The sequence below is a fragment of the Bidens hawaiensis genome, unplaced genomic scaffold (assembly GCF_021521415.1).
Source record: "Bidens hawaiensis isolate Kalapana, Puna unplaced genomic scaffold, B.hawaiensis_p1.1 tig00041238_1, whole genome shotgun sequence".
NCBI classification, from domain to species: Eukaryota; Viridiplantae; Streptophyta; class Magnoliopsida; order Asterales; family Asteraceae; genus Bidens; species Bidens hawaiensis.
The window spans coordinates 59,942-76,250 of NW_027505710.1; the positions used below are offsets into that span (position 1 = coordinate 59,942).

Genomic DNA, 16,309 nt, shown 5'->3' on the forward strand with positions numbered 1-16,309 from the left:
TCCTAGCACCCCCAGACGTCACCCGCATGATAGCACATCTATCCGCCAAGTTGGCCGGAAGGCAATGCCAACAGGACAGCTGTAAATAACTAACCACCTTCTAGAAGAATAACCACGATCGTTACTTGGAGAATACGTGACTCGTCGACCAGTGAATGAAGGACACCTGGCCAGTTTGTTATAACCGTGCACATGGCCAGGGATCAACTCGTCCTATCATAGAATGGCGCGTGTCCAGGTTGTTACAACCATGCACATGGGACGTATAGCTCAACCTATCGCATAAGGACCCGCGTCCAGACGGTTATTGTAGATCTTCTAGAATGGGACAGCTGGCCCAATCACAATTTCCACATCCTTCGGCTATAAATACCTTGTCAACCTGCATGAGGTACACATTCACTCCCAAGTATTTACTCTCAATACTCTAGTACTTTCTCTTTTAAGAACTGTACTGATTCTTACGCCGGAGGGTGGTTACGGGAAGACCCCCCTCTCTTGTCATTCCCGTGACGAGACTCACGGTGTCTGTTTTGCAGGTTCCGGTCACTGGACTTTGGGAAGTTGTGCTCATATCGTGTTGGTTGTTATTGTATCCTACCCGGTTAACTCATTAGATCCAGGAGCCGTTAAGGGGAGCGGATCGGTGTTTCTTCAACAATATTACTAATTTACCCTATCTTAATTTTCTTTTACATGTTGCTATGTATACATAATTGTAAAGTTATAATTTTGTTTCCTTCCAATCTAACTCATGATTGTAATTAAAGTTTTCTTTTCTCTTTTTCTTTATTTTAATTCGAGAATGCCTTTTTAAGTATATAATTTGTTTTTCTTTGTTTCTTTATCCAATCTTATTATTTTTTTCCGTTTGTTATAAACAAATATAGAAGAATAAATATTTGCTTTGTGAAAAAGATCTAAAAAGAAAGTTCCCGCCAAAAGAAAAGAAAAGAAAATGAAAATGTATAATACACATACATTTGAAACCCTAGAATTGAATCGGGAGTGGCAATGAAACATGTGAATCTGATCGGCGGCATAGCGGTGGAGTTCCCGTACCCGCCGTACGGGTGTCAGCTGGCTTACATGAGCCGAGTAATCGCAACGCTTGATCGGGGCCAGCACGCCCTGCTTGAATCGCCTACTGGCACCGGCAAGTCATTGTCTCTGCTTTGTTCGGTTCTCGCTTGGCACAAGCATCACTACACTCACTCCAAACCTCACGCTGGGGGTTTTCTTTCTGAAGAAATTGATCCATCGCCAGGTATTATTGCTCCCCCCCCCTCTCTATTTTATTTTCTAGCATTGATCATGCTCAACTTATTTCTCTTTTTATATGTTGTTGTTTTATTTTGGTTAAAAGATATTGCACACTTGCTTTTATCAGTTAATGTTCTTTCTTACAGCTAACCTGATGCCTACTCTTTCTCAAACAAACACTGCAAATCAAAGAAAAAAAAGAGGCCTTGTCATCTACTATGCCACGTAAGTTATGTTCAACCAGCATATGAGATTGTAGTTTATGTTCTCTATTACACGCAGATAATTGTCGAGTTTACTTTTTTTTTCCTAGGCATGCTGATATTTTTTTGCACATGAACAGGATGTTTATTTGGTTTAGTTGGATTACTTGATCTGTAGACAAATAGACAAGCCTAATAAGTAGTAGCCATGTAAAAGTAAACATTAATTCTGATAATTCATGGTAAAAAAAGCAAGAATCATTTTTTCCTGTTAAACATAACAAGGTACATTGCTTGCTTGTAATAAAGGATTAAAGCACTTTCTTACGTTCATATTTATCTTTCTTTATAGAACGTTAACTGTGTATTGTTTTTGTATTGGTTATTCAGGAGGACACATTCACAGATTAGTCAAGTGATCGGGGAGTTTAGGAAAACAAGCTATCACGTGCCTATGGCGGTTTTGGTTCGTTTTATCCATCTTATCTTTTGTCATCCTACAATGTACTTTTGGTCCATGCTCTATTATCTTGTTTGACAAGACTTTTTTGTGCATATACGTTCTTGCATTCTCATGTTGATGAGTTTCTCTTGTAGCAAAAATTATGCTTAAAAAAAGAAACTATTGTAGTTTATTTGTTTTTTTTCTCTACATCCACTCTTAAAACTATATTTCAATGTACTTCGCATATGGCTTTCAATTCTTAGAGAAGCTTGTAAATTTTATTTTAATGTGTAAATGCCACATCGTTTGATCCTTTCCCATCTGGAATATTATTGCTAAATCTTTAAGCTATGTGAAAAGTGTTGTTCTTTTTAACCTTCTGAAATGTTAACATATTTAGTAATATCATAATTATTTTATTAATCGTATCTGTATTTTAAAAAACTGAATGCTCTATATGATGATATTCAGCTCTCATCTTTTCATTCAGAAATTTTGGCTTATTCAGATCTTGATAAAAAAACCAAATGTACTTAATTTCATTTTCTGATTGAAGAAACATATTATGCACTTTTCATCTTTTTTGGTCATCTTTCAGGGATCAAGAAAACGCTACTGTACAAACTCTAACGTTCGGGGTCAAGATAACATTGACGAGAAATGGTATTTTTTATCTGTAAGACCTACCGTTATACTTCGTTTCTACTTCTTATGTGTATTTAAATATTGTAGTAAGCTACTTCTCAAGGAGAATAAACAAAAGAAAGTTGGTTGCAGAGAATTCATGTGAGTTTTTTCATGTTCATAAGATTCTTTCTTCCATAAGAATTAATAATCATTTATGAGCTTTAACAGGAACGCACCCAAGATCGGAGCACACCCATCTCTCAAAAAAGGAGGCTGCTATGAAGTCCATGATATTGAGGATCTTGTTAAAGTTGGAGAAATGGTAGAAGGTTTGGCGGTTTGGCCGTTTATTCTAATAACTTCATTTTTTGACACAGGCTACTGCAACGGATTTGACTCAAAAAGAGGGCTTAGTACCTATTTTAATAAATATGAAGTAGACCCTTAATTTTAGAAAAAAGATTATTCTGTTTTCTGAATTAATAAAAAGAATAAAAAAATAAAAAGTTTTTTATATTCTTTTAAGTATATTTTCTCTCAAATTTTGGTGGTGGGGAGTCTTATTTTTTCCACCGACGATTGACCTTTTCAATGACGAATTTTTTTTATGTTTTCGGGAAGGCCGGATATAAGACTTTTAGTTCAATTAGTGAAGCGTTAAAACTAACTGATTCCATGTTAAAATTTATTAAATGGCTTTCTGACTTCTTAATGTCTATACTATATGGATATAGAATGAGTTTTATATACACTGATATCTCCAATTTTCAGGCTACTGTTTAGTAAATAACTTTTTATTATGAATTTTCAGGTTGCTCATATTTTGGAGCACAAGCCATGGCAGAAGTGGCAGATATAGTTTTTTGTCCATACAGTTATATTGTGAATCCACAAATCCGAAAAGCGATGGAAATAAACGTTAAAGGAAATATTATAATCCTTGATGAAGCACAGTGAGTAATATAATCTCCCAAATTTGGAAAAGAAATTTCAAGATTTATGATTCTTATGCTCATTTTTGATTTCTTTCAGTAACATAGAGGATATAGCTCGGGAAGCTGGTAGTATAGATGCTGAAGAAGGTGTTCTGTTTCGTAAGTGTTTATATTTTGCCATTTACTTTTTTGTTTCCGTTAACTTTTCACCCTCCCCAGACCCTACCAATAGCTTTGCTATGGATGGGACTCTGTAGCACGGGGACAGCTGTGATGATAGAGTACCTGTCCCAGGGACGTTTTGGGGACGGAAACACCATGTGAACGTTTCCTAAACGTTTCCGGTTAATGGGGACATATTCAAACCGTTTCGGGGACGTTTCCAGTTATTTTTAGGATTTTAAAATTTCTGATCCGGATAATAGATGAAGTTGACGACGTTGTAGAGATAAGTTGCAGGTGGGAGGCGGCTGGCATTAGGGTTTGAGGGAGGAGACAACGTTCTATTTGTTTTTTTAACTAAATTTACACTTTCAATCCTTTAAGTCATAGTCATTATTTACAATTTACCTCACACTTTTACAATGTGCATATATTTATAAAATTGAAAAAACATTTACAATAAATCAATCAAATTTTTAATGATTAATACCGATTAACTACCACTCTATATAGTCATATTTTTTTGGCCGTATCTTTGCCGTACCCATATCTTGGATTTGTTGAGTTTTGCCGTTTCCCGTACCCCGGTCCTGTACCCGTTTCCGTGCTACATAGGTGGGACTTACTGGGTATGGTTGCTTTTATTAATATTTTAATACTCTTGTACTTATAAAAGAATTACAGAAGGAACTGGAAAATCTTTGTGAAAGTAGTCCGGAGATTTATCAGCCCTTATATGAAATGATAGAGGTATTACTATGAACTCTCTATTTAGTAACTATTATATAACAGCGCAGATTTTGTCAGTGTACATAATTATTTTAGCTGTTTATTTTGGCAGGGTATCATGAGTTGGATCAGTCTAAGGAAAAATTCCTTGGGGAAGCATAGTTTTCAACATAAAGTTTCATGGTCAGTTATTTTGTATTTTGTTGAAGTTTTCTTCTTATATATGTGTTTCTTGTTATTGTCTTGCTCAAAACCAAATCCATACAAGCTTAGACATTCATGAAAGCATTTTCACGGATTATTAAACTCACCCATGCATGAGCCCCTTGTTTGATGGCCCATTGGCTCAAAACCTATTTGCGTAACATTATTTGACATTTTTGGGCATTTATATGAAATTGATATAAACCATGCATTCTGAGATTTTAATATTTTTACAGAGTTAATATTATATGGAAAGTATTATAAGAATATGTTTATTATTTACTTGGCCAATTATTGTATTTTAAATAGTATATTTTCACTATATAATCAATTGAATTGATAAAATTCAATTGAATATATTTTTCACATTTTTACAACTTTACACACACTATGGGAAAAATATTACAATGGTTGTGTGACTCAAAAACCTATTTAAATAATTAATTACATGAATTTACGCCTTAGTTGGCCCTAACCGGCCTAATATGCTACCGGGAGCCCATTAAACATTTTGGACAGCAACATTGGACCTAATAACTTTTCAAAACACGTTGACAAAGTACAAAAGGATTTCCAAGTGATTTGGACTCATTTAGCTCAGCTTCTAACAAATTAAGCATACAATTGGGCCTCGCCGGCCCAATAGCATTTTAAATTATTCTCTGGAGATCGGTACTGATGTGTTGTGTTTCTAATATGTACCTTTAATATTATTGTACTCTTAATATTATAGCTTGTTGAATAAAAGATTATTTTCATGGTATTATACATTTTGTGTATGTAAAGTATGCCTTTAACATTAAGTGATATTGTGTGACAACTATGTTAGTTGGAGTGGTGATAAAGCTGTAAAAGAACTTCAAGAAGCAAACATATCAATGCAGTGCTTCCCAAGCTTACAAGATTGCGCCACAAAGGTAACGACTAACGTTGACGTTTGACCTAGTATTTTCAAACATAACTCTTTTATAAGAGTAATGTTGATATAAAATTTATGGTAGTCCAAATTAACATAATAGCTGGTTTCTAAAACTAAATACAGGCAATTAAAATAGCTACAGATGCAGATCCAGAAGTAGCTCACTTAAGTGGCTTGCCCAGCACGGTATTAGAAGGTAATTAACCTTCATGTTATGTTTTTAATCTTTCTTGGAGTCAAAATAAACTTGTGATCTCATTGCATCTTCGTTTGCTTTTGTTTGACAGGCCTCTTCTCTTCGCTTACCTACTTTTTTTCTGAAGATGGAAAACACATATGTGATTATCAGCTTGTATTGCAGTGTCACATCAGTAGTGATGCTGGTAAGATGTTGATAGAAATATTTGATGTCATACAAATATCAGTTTTAGTGTTTCCTGGCATTTTAATAAACATATGATTTTAATAATATATTTTCTAGCAGGACTCGCTGCTGATGACTGGCCATGTACTTTTAGTTTGTGGTGCCTGAATCCAGCTCTTGTGTTCAAGAACATGGCCGATAGTGCTCTTTCAGTGATTTTAACATCCGGGTAGGTGCATGCATGCATACTACATTTGATTTTCTGGTAGTACATCTTATTTTGAGTAAATTACCCCCTTCGTATTTTAGGTATATAGAAAGTTCAGGTTTCGTTTTTTATCCAAAGAAATAACAAGAATCGTCCTTTATGTTTTAAAAAGTCTGCAAGTTGCGTCTTTTTCACTAACGGGCGTTAGATTTTTCTGTTAAACCCAGTCATGTGCCTTGACACATTTGGGTAGTTTGGTCATTTCAGCTTTTCAAAGCACATGACTGGGCTTTCTAACGTCTGTTAGTGAAAAGGATAAAATGTGTAAACTTTTCAAAACATAAAGGATGATTTTTGTTATTTCTTTGGTTTAATAACGAAACCTGACATTTTCTATATACCTAAAGGACAAAATGTGTGGTTTACTCTATTGTTTTCTTGTAGTTATCGTGTTATGCGAAACTGAATACATATGTTACTGAAATTATGTATTTTTTGTTAGTCAGGCACTTAGGCTGTAAAACCCTTTAATACAGTTTCCCTGTTTAAATTTCCAGCCTTTACAGTTAACACATATTATAAGTGCAATTTCCATATTTAATTGTGTCATCTTTATAATCAGTTAATAATATGATGACAGGACTTTGTCACCAATGAGCTCCTTCCAGTCAGAACTTGGGGTTCAGTTTGGTACCTCTCTTGAGGCTCCACATGTGATTAATGTGGACTCACAGGTACCAACAAAGTTTTTTTTGTTCATTTTTAAAAGTTTACTAATCATTTTGGTTATTTTTAGGCCTGCAAACAAACCGAACTAACACAAGAATTATGTTTGTTTGTTTGTGTAACATTAACAAACAAACAATTGAACACAAACAATCAAACGAACACAGATTTCTTGTTCGTGTTCGTTTGTTAAAAAACTGTTTTAAATACTTTGGCCGGGCCGAAATAAAAAGGCCCGTAGGCCCTAATGAGTTGTTTGATTTTTATTTTAATTTTTTAGTTTTTAAATTTAGTTTGGGCCAAATAGCTTAAAGGGATTATAGATAATAAGGTTTTGGGCCAATATATTTAAAGATGATTAAGACCCATACCTATTTTATAATTTGTTTTCAAATATATATATAAAATAATTTTGGCCCCCAAAAATTACGAGCCTCGGCCGGTTGTCTGGCTTGACCTACCCTAGGGCTGGCCTGTTAAAAAAATGAACGTGTTTATGTTCGTTCGTTCGTTAATGGTATAAACGAACAGTTCATGAGCAAACATAACTGAGATAGTTAAAAGTAAATGTGACCAAAAATGTGTTGGGCCAAAAAAGTTATTAAGACTAGATTAAATTGTAGCGGGTCTGAAAAGTTTTAATAAATATATTGACAAACTTAAACAAACAAACGTAATTGCATGTAAAGGAATGAAGGTTCATAAACATAAATTTATTTGTTACTTTGCTTGTATTATCTTTTCTTATGTTATTTTTTTATACCTGTTATACAAAAGCTATGGGCTGGTGTAATCCACAAAGGGCCAGATAATTACCCGTTGAATGCAAGCTACAAAACATCAGAAGCTTATGGTTTTCAGGTAAGTTTATAAAACAAAGATGGAATTTTTTTTATCTTAATGTTAGGTATAATGATGTCATTGTTGTTTCATGTACAGGATGCACTTGGCAAATCTCTGGAAGAAATATGCAAAGTTGTTCCTGGTGGATGCTTAGTATTCTTCCCAAGCTATAAGCTTATGGAGAAATTACGCAGTCGCTGGTCTCAAACGGGACAATGGTCTCGCTTAAATGCGCAAAAACCCGTTTTTGTGGGTGAGGTTATTTCTTTAATCTTTATTATTAATGTTTCAAAGTTAATACATGAAATACACCAAAAGGCAAAAACAACACTCTTGTGTTACTGCAGTCCGCTACATACTGTGCGTGCAGGTACTTTAAACTGCGGAAAAAATTAACGTCCTTGAAAGTTCATATAATAAAACCGAAATCTTTACGTAAACTCACCCCGCATGAGATGAGCATATAAGAAAAGTCAAAAAGTAAATCTAAGAATTTAAATGAAAAAGAAATTGAAATAAAGAAAGTAATGTGAATGTGACATGTGGCATACTCTGATTGAGTAGAAAAATGAAAGCAAAAACATAGTTGAAAATTGAAGGGTGTAAAGGATAGTTATGGAGGAGGCCTAAGTGTAAGTTCATGAAAGTTGAAATTGTAACTTAAGAAAACCATGTATTGATTGGCTTGGACTATGTGCTTTAAAAGTTGTCTCAAATGAATAGCAAAATAGTAAAACTCACTCACACACTGACATTGCAAAATATTTTATGGTATATTAGGGCTTACATTTTCAGTTTAATTTGATGTTCTCTTTTTTATGCTATTTTATATGTGCTTTAATAATGAGTTACTTTTTGTTATATTATTAGAGCCAAGGGGAGGGCAGGATGATTTTGAGCATGTTTTGAAAGATTATTATGCTACAATTTGTCAAGGTAACAAACCTATGACTGGTAGGAGAAGGGGTAAAAAGTGGGATGCAAACTCTTGCAATGCAATAAAGAACAAAGGAAACTCAAAGGGAGCTGCATTTCTTGCTGTTTGTCGAGGAAAGGTATGCTGATGTGTCACATCGATCTTGTTGTTTCTATCTTATCTTGATGTGTTATTTGGATCATAAATTAGGGTGCATTTGTTTCAAATGTGTCTTGGAAAATTTGATATATACCCATGCAAAACTAAAATAATCATATATGTCCTTACAAAGTAGTTAAAATATCAAAAATACCAAATTCATTTAAAACAATTCGATAAATAATCATTTTACCCTTATTTTTTTTAAAATTAAAAATTTCATATATTCCCATTTTTAACTTCAGTTTTTTTATTTACCCACTTTTGGCTTAATTGTTTTTGCTCATTTGTTTTTTATTTTTCTAGTTTTACCCATGGACACTAGTTTTCTCAAAATACATCCTTGATGTCGACAGGAATCCAAATAAAAAATAGGGTTTAAATAAAAATATTGGAGCGGGGGTTAGAATGGTCACTAAGTAAAAATTCATTAAAGATGGGCATATATGATATTTTTAGTTTTGGTTGGAATGTGAAAATTTTCAAGTTTGTAAAGAGTATCTATAGAATTAATCCTGAAAAGTGAAAACTAGAAACAAATACTTTAAAGGAAGAGGGTCAAATGAAATTAGATCAAGTATACTAATTATACATAAGGGTTGTACTCATGTGTAAGGTACAAGGTAGTACTGTCTGTACAATCAATTATACAATTCACATCCTCTGGTTAAACTAATCGGTAGTTTTATTGATGCCCAAAGTGTACTGAAAGTGTTTACAATAATTTGACATTCTTTAATGTAAATAACTGAGTTAAAAATCCTATCTGGGCTGTGCAGGTTTCAGAAGGAATTGACTTTTCTAATGAAAATGCTCGAACGGTTGTATCCTTTGTTATTTCTTGAGAATTTTGAACTTGTTTATAGTTTTATACAATAACCTCTAGTAAGATGATCCTTGACTACCACTTTTGAAATTTTAGATAATCGTGGGGATTCCTTTTCCAAACGTGTAAGCTTCACTTTTTCTTATTTTGTGTCATAGTTGTTAATAGCGAGACTAGCGATCGCTATAGTGAGCATTATAGCAAAGCAGTACTTTCCTGCTATCTGATGTAACTATAGCGCTTCAACAGGGTGATATAGCGATAAATATATTTTTTTAATTATTTGTTTAGGTATCAAAAACAAAATTTTTAGGCATTATAATCGATTAAACAGCACGAATCTCAACCAGTTCTACTGTGAAAACTCAATTTTGTGAATGAAACCCGTTTAATTTTTTTTCCAATACCTTATCGCTACACATCAAATAGCGCTCGCTATTTCATCGCTGTCACTAGGTTGTCGCTATTGACCTTTATTCGCTATTGAAAACTATGTTTTGTGTACACTTATATTTTTGATAGGACGTATTTCAAATATGTTATACTTTATCATGTCTTTCACATGCTGCTGATAGCTATAAGTTTCATCAGGTTTGATATCCAGGTAGCAGAAAAGAAGAAATACAATGATACATATAAGTCCTCTAAAAGCCTTCTTAGTGGCAGTGAATGGTACTGTCAGCAAGCCTTTCGAGCACTTAATCAGGCAGCAGGTATTATTCTTCTTAGTTGCCGTTTTTATAATGAATCATGTAAACAAATAGAATATTTCTTTTATAGGTGTATTACAATGTGAGTTTTCTGTCATTTGGTTTGTGTCAAACATTCATGTAAAATGATGCATGTAAAATCTTCTAGCCACAGGGTCAACAAATAGTCAACCGGTCTATTTTTGTTTTCGATTTGGGTTGAAACCAGTTTTTTGATTTTTTCATGATCGGTTCTTGACCGTTAGTTCGAGTTAACGGGTCTGGAACTGGTCTGTGTTGAGGATTATAAACCTTTCCTGAACCTACAGTTTCAAAGCGGTTCCTATAATACCAGTTCCAAACTAGGTTGGTTAACCGGTTTCAACAAGCAAAATATAATTAGTTAATATGTAGGAGTTTCTTTATCCTACCACGATAACAGTTTTTACTAATCTTTTGTAAAAGTAAATGAGTCTGACTCTTAGTCTGATGAATAAACTTTTGTTGAATGAAATAGTACTTGAAATATTTGAAGCACAATGTGTGTCAAATTATTTTAAATTTGTTTTATAATTGTGGTTTTTTTTTCTTTTTAATTTAAATTTTTACATCTTTTATATGCAGGACGCTGCATCCGACACAGGCTCGACTATGGAGCCATAATCTTCCTAGGTAAGGATTCCATAATATTCAACCAATTGTCAACTTATCTGCTATGTCTCTTATAGTTGGAGATCCCTTTTACAATGGATGACTTTTGATTAATTTGGATCATTGATTTGTTTGACACGTTCTTTTTTAACATATACATGCATGCACACACAAGTGTGTGTGTTTTGTCCTACTTTGGATTAAGCAGGCCCAAATTGATCCATTCACAAACTTTTATTCTACAGTTCAGTTTCTCTTTTTGTTTTCAAATTTTATTCATAGAATGACTATTCAATTCTTTTCAGCTTTCATTTACAATCTAGAAATCTTCCCTAGCTCACACTGTAAAACCTTGTAATGCAACAATTTTACATGAAAAAATCTTCTGTCAGTTGTTACAAATCTATCTCTAGTTTATTTTAGACAGTTTTCTGCATAATTGTCAATGGCAAGAATAGCGCTCGCTATAGCATGCTTCATAGAGAACAGGTACTTTTCCGCTATTTGATGTATAGCGCCTTAATAGTGTGATATAGCGATAATTAGTTTTTTTTTCCTGATGTATATATGTGTGAACCCTCGGGTGGGCAAAAGTGAAATTGCACTAATTTTGTCGTTATTTTACTAATCTCGTGAAAATAACGTTAAAAGTGACGGACGGTTAATCAGGCATCATGTAGTGGCGTTGATAGCTGAAAGATAAGGGTACATGCACCGATCAGCCGGTGTCCTGATGATTGAGTGCTATGTGCCTTATGTCCAAGGCTTGATGCAAAACTACTATCGAGCTGGGGGTCTCACCGGAAGCAGCCTCTCTATCCCTATGGGGTAGAGGTAAGGCTGCCTACATCTTACCCTCCTCAGACCCTACCATAGCTTTGCTATTGGTGGGATATACCGAGTACGATGATGATGATGATGAGTTTTTTTTTCCTGAATTATCAAAAACTAAATTTTTAGGCATTAAAATCGATTAAACCGCACCAAACTCAACTAGTTCCACTGTTAGACTAAATTTTGTGAATGAAACCTCTATTTTTTTAATAAAAATTTTCAAATACCTGATCGCTAACATCAAATAACGCCCACTATTTCATCGCTATCGCTACGTAGCGTTTAGGTAGGTCGTCGCTATTGACCGCTTCTCGCTGTTGACAACTATGGTTTTCCGGGTGCTCTTTTATGACACTTGAGTCTTTATCATGGTTAATTTTATAATCAGATGAGCGCTTCCGTCAAGAAAAAAACTTAAGCTACATTTCGAAGTGGATTAGGAAATCCATTAGACAGCATGACAATTTTGACCAGTCATTAGAGGGATTAAAGTCTTTTTTCGGAGACATCAAGGTATGCTCTTCTTTGTTACTAGTTTTGATGTTCATCACTAACAGTATGTTTTATTTTGTGAAATAATGAAAGATAAAAGAACAGGTTGATAATAATGGAAGTTCTATGCAGCCGAACAATGCGGAACTTCTTGATGTTGAGGAGCCAAAAAACTGGTTCACAGAAATGAAGCAGAATAATGTAACTAAGCCCAACCTTAAAGGCCAAAGATCCGTCTCAGGTGATGTCAAAGCAACAAATATTGCAACTAAAATGAAGAAAGCTGCAGCTATGACAACAGAATATAACTGCTCCTTAATCCCAGAAGAATCTAAAGTTCAGAAAGTAAGGCTATCTAATATGAGTGAGAAAAACACTGGTATAGCTTATGTTGACTTGAAAGATGATTTGGAGACCCAAAACAGGTATACCAACATTGTTATTTCAACTGTTGCGTCTTTTGATGCTATCGTGTGAGTTCCTCTTAATCTTGGGCTCTTAGCATTAATGATTTCTCACAGCTGGGTGGGGTTGGGTTGACCCACAAACACTTGTATTTTAAGTGTTTGTGTTGACTATAATTCCACTCAATTATGTTCGTTTATCTATGTTCAGTTATGTCCAATCGTTCGTTTATATCATTAATAAACGAACATGTTCATTTTCTTAACGAACAAATATGAACAAGAGAACCTTGTTCGTTTAAATGTCTGTGTTCGACTGTTTGTTTGGTTAAAGTTAATATAACGAATGCGAACATGCTTTTTTCGTGTTCTTTTGGTTCGTCTGCAACGCTAGTGAAAACTTTTAAACTTTTGGTTCGTGTCGTGTTAACGGGTGAGGAATTGCGGGTTGAAATGTGCAACCCGAACCTGACCCATATTGTTATTCGTGTCAAAATTTCAACCCTAAACCACGCACACAAAAATATGATTTTTCTATTTTTAAAAATATTTATAATCATGAAATTTGATTGGAAATTGCACGAATATATTTTGAAAATGGAAAACGGGAAATCAAAAACAAAAATTCTATTGTAAAAGTTTAATTTTAATACTTAAACGGTTCAACCTGAACTCGAAGCCAACCCGTAACGGGTCGTGCTAATCAACCCAAGACCTGATTTTTTTTGGTCGGGTTAGGGTCGTGTCAACAGTTGCCACCCCTAATTTGCGCACTCTGATCTTCATATTTGTGCAGGTATTCATCACCACCACCAATTATCACGTCTCCTAGTGATTTTGACCTTACCGTAGTCGAGGAAACTCCAAGAAACAACCATGAGCCGCTAAATGTGAAGGAAACGTTAATTAAGGAAACTGGTCCGGTTTTTCTTAAATCTGTCTCTGAGGATGTGCTGTCTAATTCAACCATATTTCAAACAAAGTTGCCAGATCAGCAGCTATCGCATTCCTTTTCTTCCCCCTGTTCTACTTCTGCATTCGTGACTCCTAACAAACAACACATATCTCAAAACCGATCACCTTTGCTAGATTCGAGTGTGAATTCACGTTTTCATAAACGAATCAAAACTTCAGTGGTCAAAATGGAACCGTTAGATTCTCCAGATCCTAAAACATCATCCATCACTTTTGGTGATGTTATAAAGAAAAACGTGAAAATAACATGTTCACTTTGTAAACATCCGTTAGGTCTCGAGGAAAATAATTATATTGTTCCTTGTTCAATAATGTCATTATCTAAGACGCATTTGGCATCAATTTGGAAAGGGAAGTTAGAGAAACCTGTAGTGGGTCCCACAAGTATACCGGTTATGGTATGTGACATTACATCGGTTGATACAAAAATACGGGAAAGAAGTCCAGAACAAGGGATATGGAGTAAAGAAGATGGTTGTGTATTTAATAAAATTGTTTGCAGTTTCTGTAATAATCAAGAGAATTGCCTTGGCTTGCATGTTGTTGCTACTGATTCATCCAATGTGCAGCTTTTAAATAAGGTACTACTGTCTGTTGAAATTATTATTATTATAGTTTCTCTTTTACACTGTTTTATTATTTTGAACCTATTTGCAGGCGATATTTTATTCTGATAGACTGGAAATCCAACATATTGATGCATTTAGGAATAAGGTCAGTTAATGCGTCTTAGTTTATTCTAAACTCTAAAATTAATGACCGAATGAACAAAAATATCTGTTCAATTAGTTGCCTGAACGAACATGACACATGTCTCGTTCGTCTGTTTAAGTTTGCTCATTAAATTCGTTTATGTTTGTTTGTTTACGTTCATATTGTTCACTAGGTTAGAATTCGTGTGATACACGGGCTAGTAAAACATATATAATAAAAAAAAATACATGTAGTACACATGATAATTATAATAAAACAAAAACGATAAATAAATGATAATATAAACATTTACAAACATTTTTGTTAATATCATAAAATTACCAATAGCATACACGTAATCGACATTAGTGTTTTGTAGTAGTTAACAAACGTTACAAAACTTTAAAGTTTTCTATTGGTAAGCTAATAAGCTTTCATGAAGATTATATATAGGCCATGTTGTACGTTATATAGAAATTTGAATATAACTCTTTAATTTCAAACCAAAGTATTAAAAATTTGAGAAGTCCCATTTCATAAATTGGATTTAATCAAAGAATCAAATGGATATAATTAATTTATCGAAACCCATGTTTTTACCAACGAATCTCCTATGAATATTTTAATTTTGTGCTGCATTCGATAAATCGATACCCATGTTGATGAATATCGATTGAAACACATGTAAAAAGAAGAAATCAAACAAACCTTATAATTCCAATGTAGAACACGAATGCAAAAGCAGGCGGCTATCATTAACTGAATATGTACATTCTAGTCGCATTTATACTTTAAATTAGGGTATAATCATTATAAAATAGGGTTGAGGATTACATAGAATTTAAAGAGATTTGATGAAAATTATTTTAATGAAAAGGAAAAAATAAAAAAAAATGCCATGTGTCATTTAAAGAGATTTGATATAAAGTATTTTAATGAAAAGGAAAAAATAAAAAAATGCCAAAATGTCATATGGTAATTTTAAAAAAATTGATGAAAAGTATTTTAATGAAAATGCAAAAATAAAACAAAATGTCAAAATGCCATGTGGCAATTTAAAGAGATTTGATAAAAAGTAGGAAAAAATGGTTGTTGAAAATTCACTCTATTATTATATAGGTAGATTCGTTTATATTATCGAAGGAACATAAATGAGCACGGACGCATTCATTTTATTAACGAACGGACATGGAAGCCCATTTGTTTGATTGTTCGTATTCGATCGTTTATTCAGTTTAATAAACGAACAAGAACATGCTTTGTTTGTGTTCGTTCAGTTCGTTTACAAGCCTAAATGAAAGCACACATTTTGATTTAAACTACTTTTAGCACACATGACATCAGAAAATTTATGATAACTCAAATATGGGAAAACATTGTTGCATCAATATGAGGCAAAATTTAGCTGCATTTTTGTTGAACACAGACTAGGTGCCGGCTCTTTATTGGTTGTAAACTGACTTTGTGTTAAAACCATTTGTAGGAACTGTCACCATCTAGTGTTACAAGTGTGACTAAAAGCCTAGTACAAGATCCTTTCGAGAAATATGCATATGTGCGTCCAGAAACCAACTCTGGAGGCTGGCGAACGACAAAATCAAAAGTTGTAATCTTAAATTTCTGTTTTAGTTATTTCTAGTTGCAAGTCACACGTATTATAGCCTAATGAATTAAGATGAGTTATCTTTATTTATCATGCAGATGAGACTACCAAAAAGAGTTGATGCCTAAACTAAGTGTACATTTTAAACCGGTTTTCTTGATTTTGAGGAAGATTAAATGATAAATGGTTTGAGCTCGATTAACTATCAGAGAATGGAAAGGAAGAAAGATTTAACGAAATTTGGTTAGGGTTTGAAAGAGAGGGACATTCTGTTATCGTTTTGTTACTTGTTAACCGACACATATCAAACGTCTTGTGTAATCAAATTTGTGTATTTTTAGTTTTGATGATTTGTTTTGAGTTGTGAGACCTCTCAAAATGTAGTTGTGTATAACCGACGTTATTATTCACGTTTGTTCTTCATTGACGTGGTTAATTT

General features: G+C 33.8%; 1 protein-coding gene across 1 annotated transcript; it reads left to right on the forward strand.

Annotated features, from left to right (window-relative positions):
* Positions 1 to 1,014: 1,014 nt before the first annotated feature.
* LOC143614894 (uncharacterized) lies at positions 1,015 to 16,024 on the forward strand. The gene is made up of 28 exons (XM_077088196.1): positions 1,015 to 1,267; positions 1,410 to 1,488; positions 1,857 to 1,932; positions 2,510 to 2,574; positions 2,644 to 2,697; positions 2,767 to 2,867; positions 3,350 to 3,491; positions 3,571 to 3,632; positions 4,312 to 4,385; positions 4,477 to 4,547; positions 5,398 to 5,485; positions 5,611 to 5,683; positions 5,775 to 5,870; positions 5,972 to 6,080; positions 6,700 to 6,793; positions 7,563 to 7,646; positions 7,725 to 7,881; positions 8,499 to 8,683; positions 9,483 to 9,527; positions 9,626 to 9,654; positions 10,121 to 10,242; positions 10,843 to 10,890; positions 12,092 to 12,216; positions 12,301 to 12,620; positions 13,396 to 14,155; positions 14,232 to 14,288; positions 15,751 to 15,870; positions 15,969 to 16,024. Exons 1-28 carry the CDS (start codon positions 1,015 to 1,017, stop codon positions 15,996 to 15,998), a joined length of 3,519 nt encoding a protein of 1,172 aa, XP_076944311.1. The 3' UTR covers positions 15,999 to 16,024.
* Positions 16,025 to 16,309: the final 285 nt, after the last annotated feature.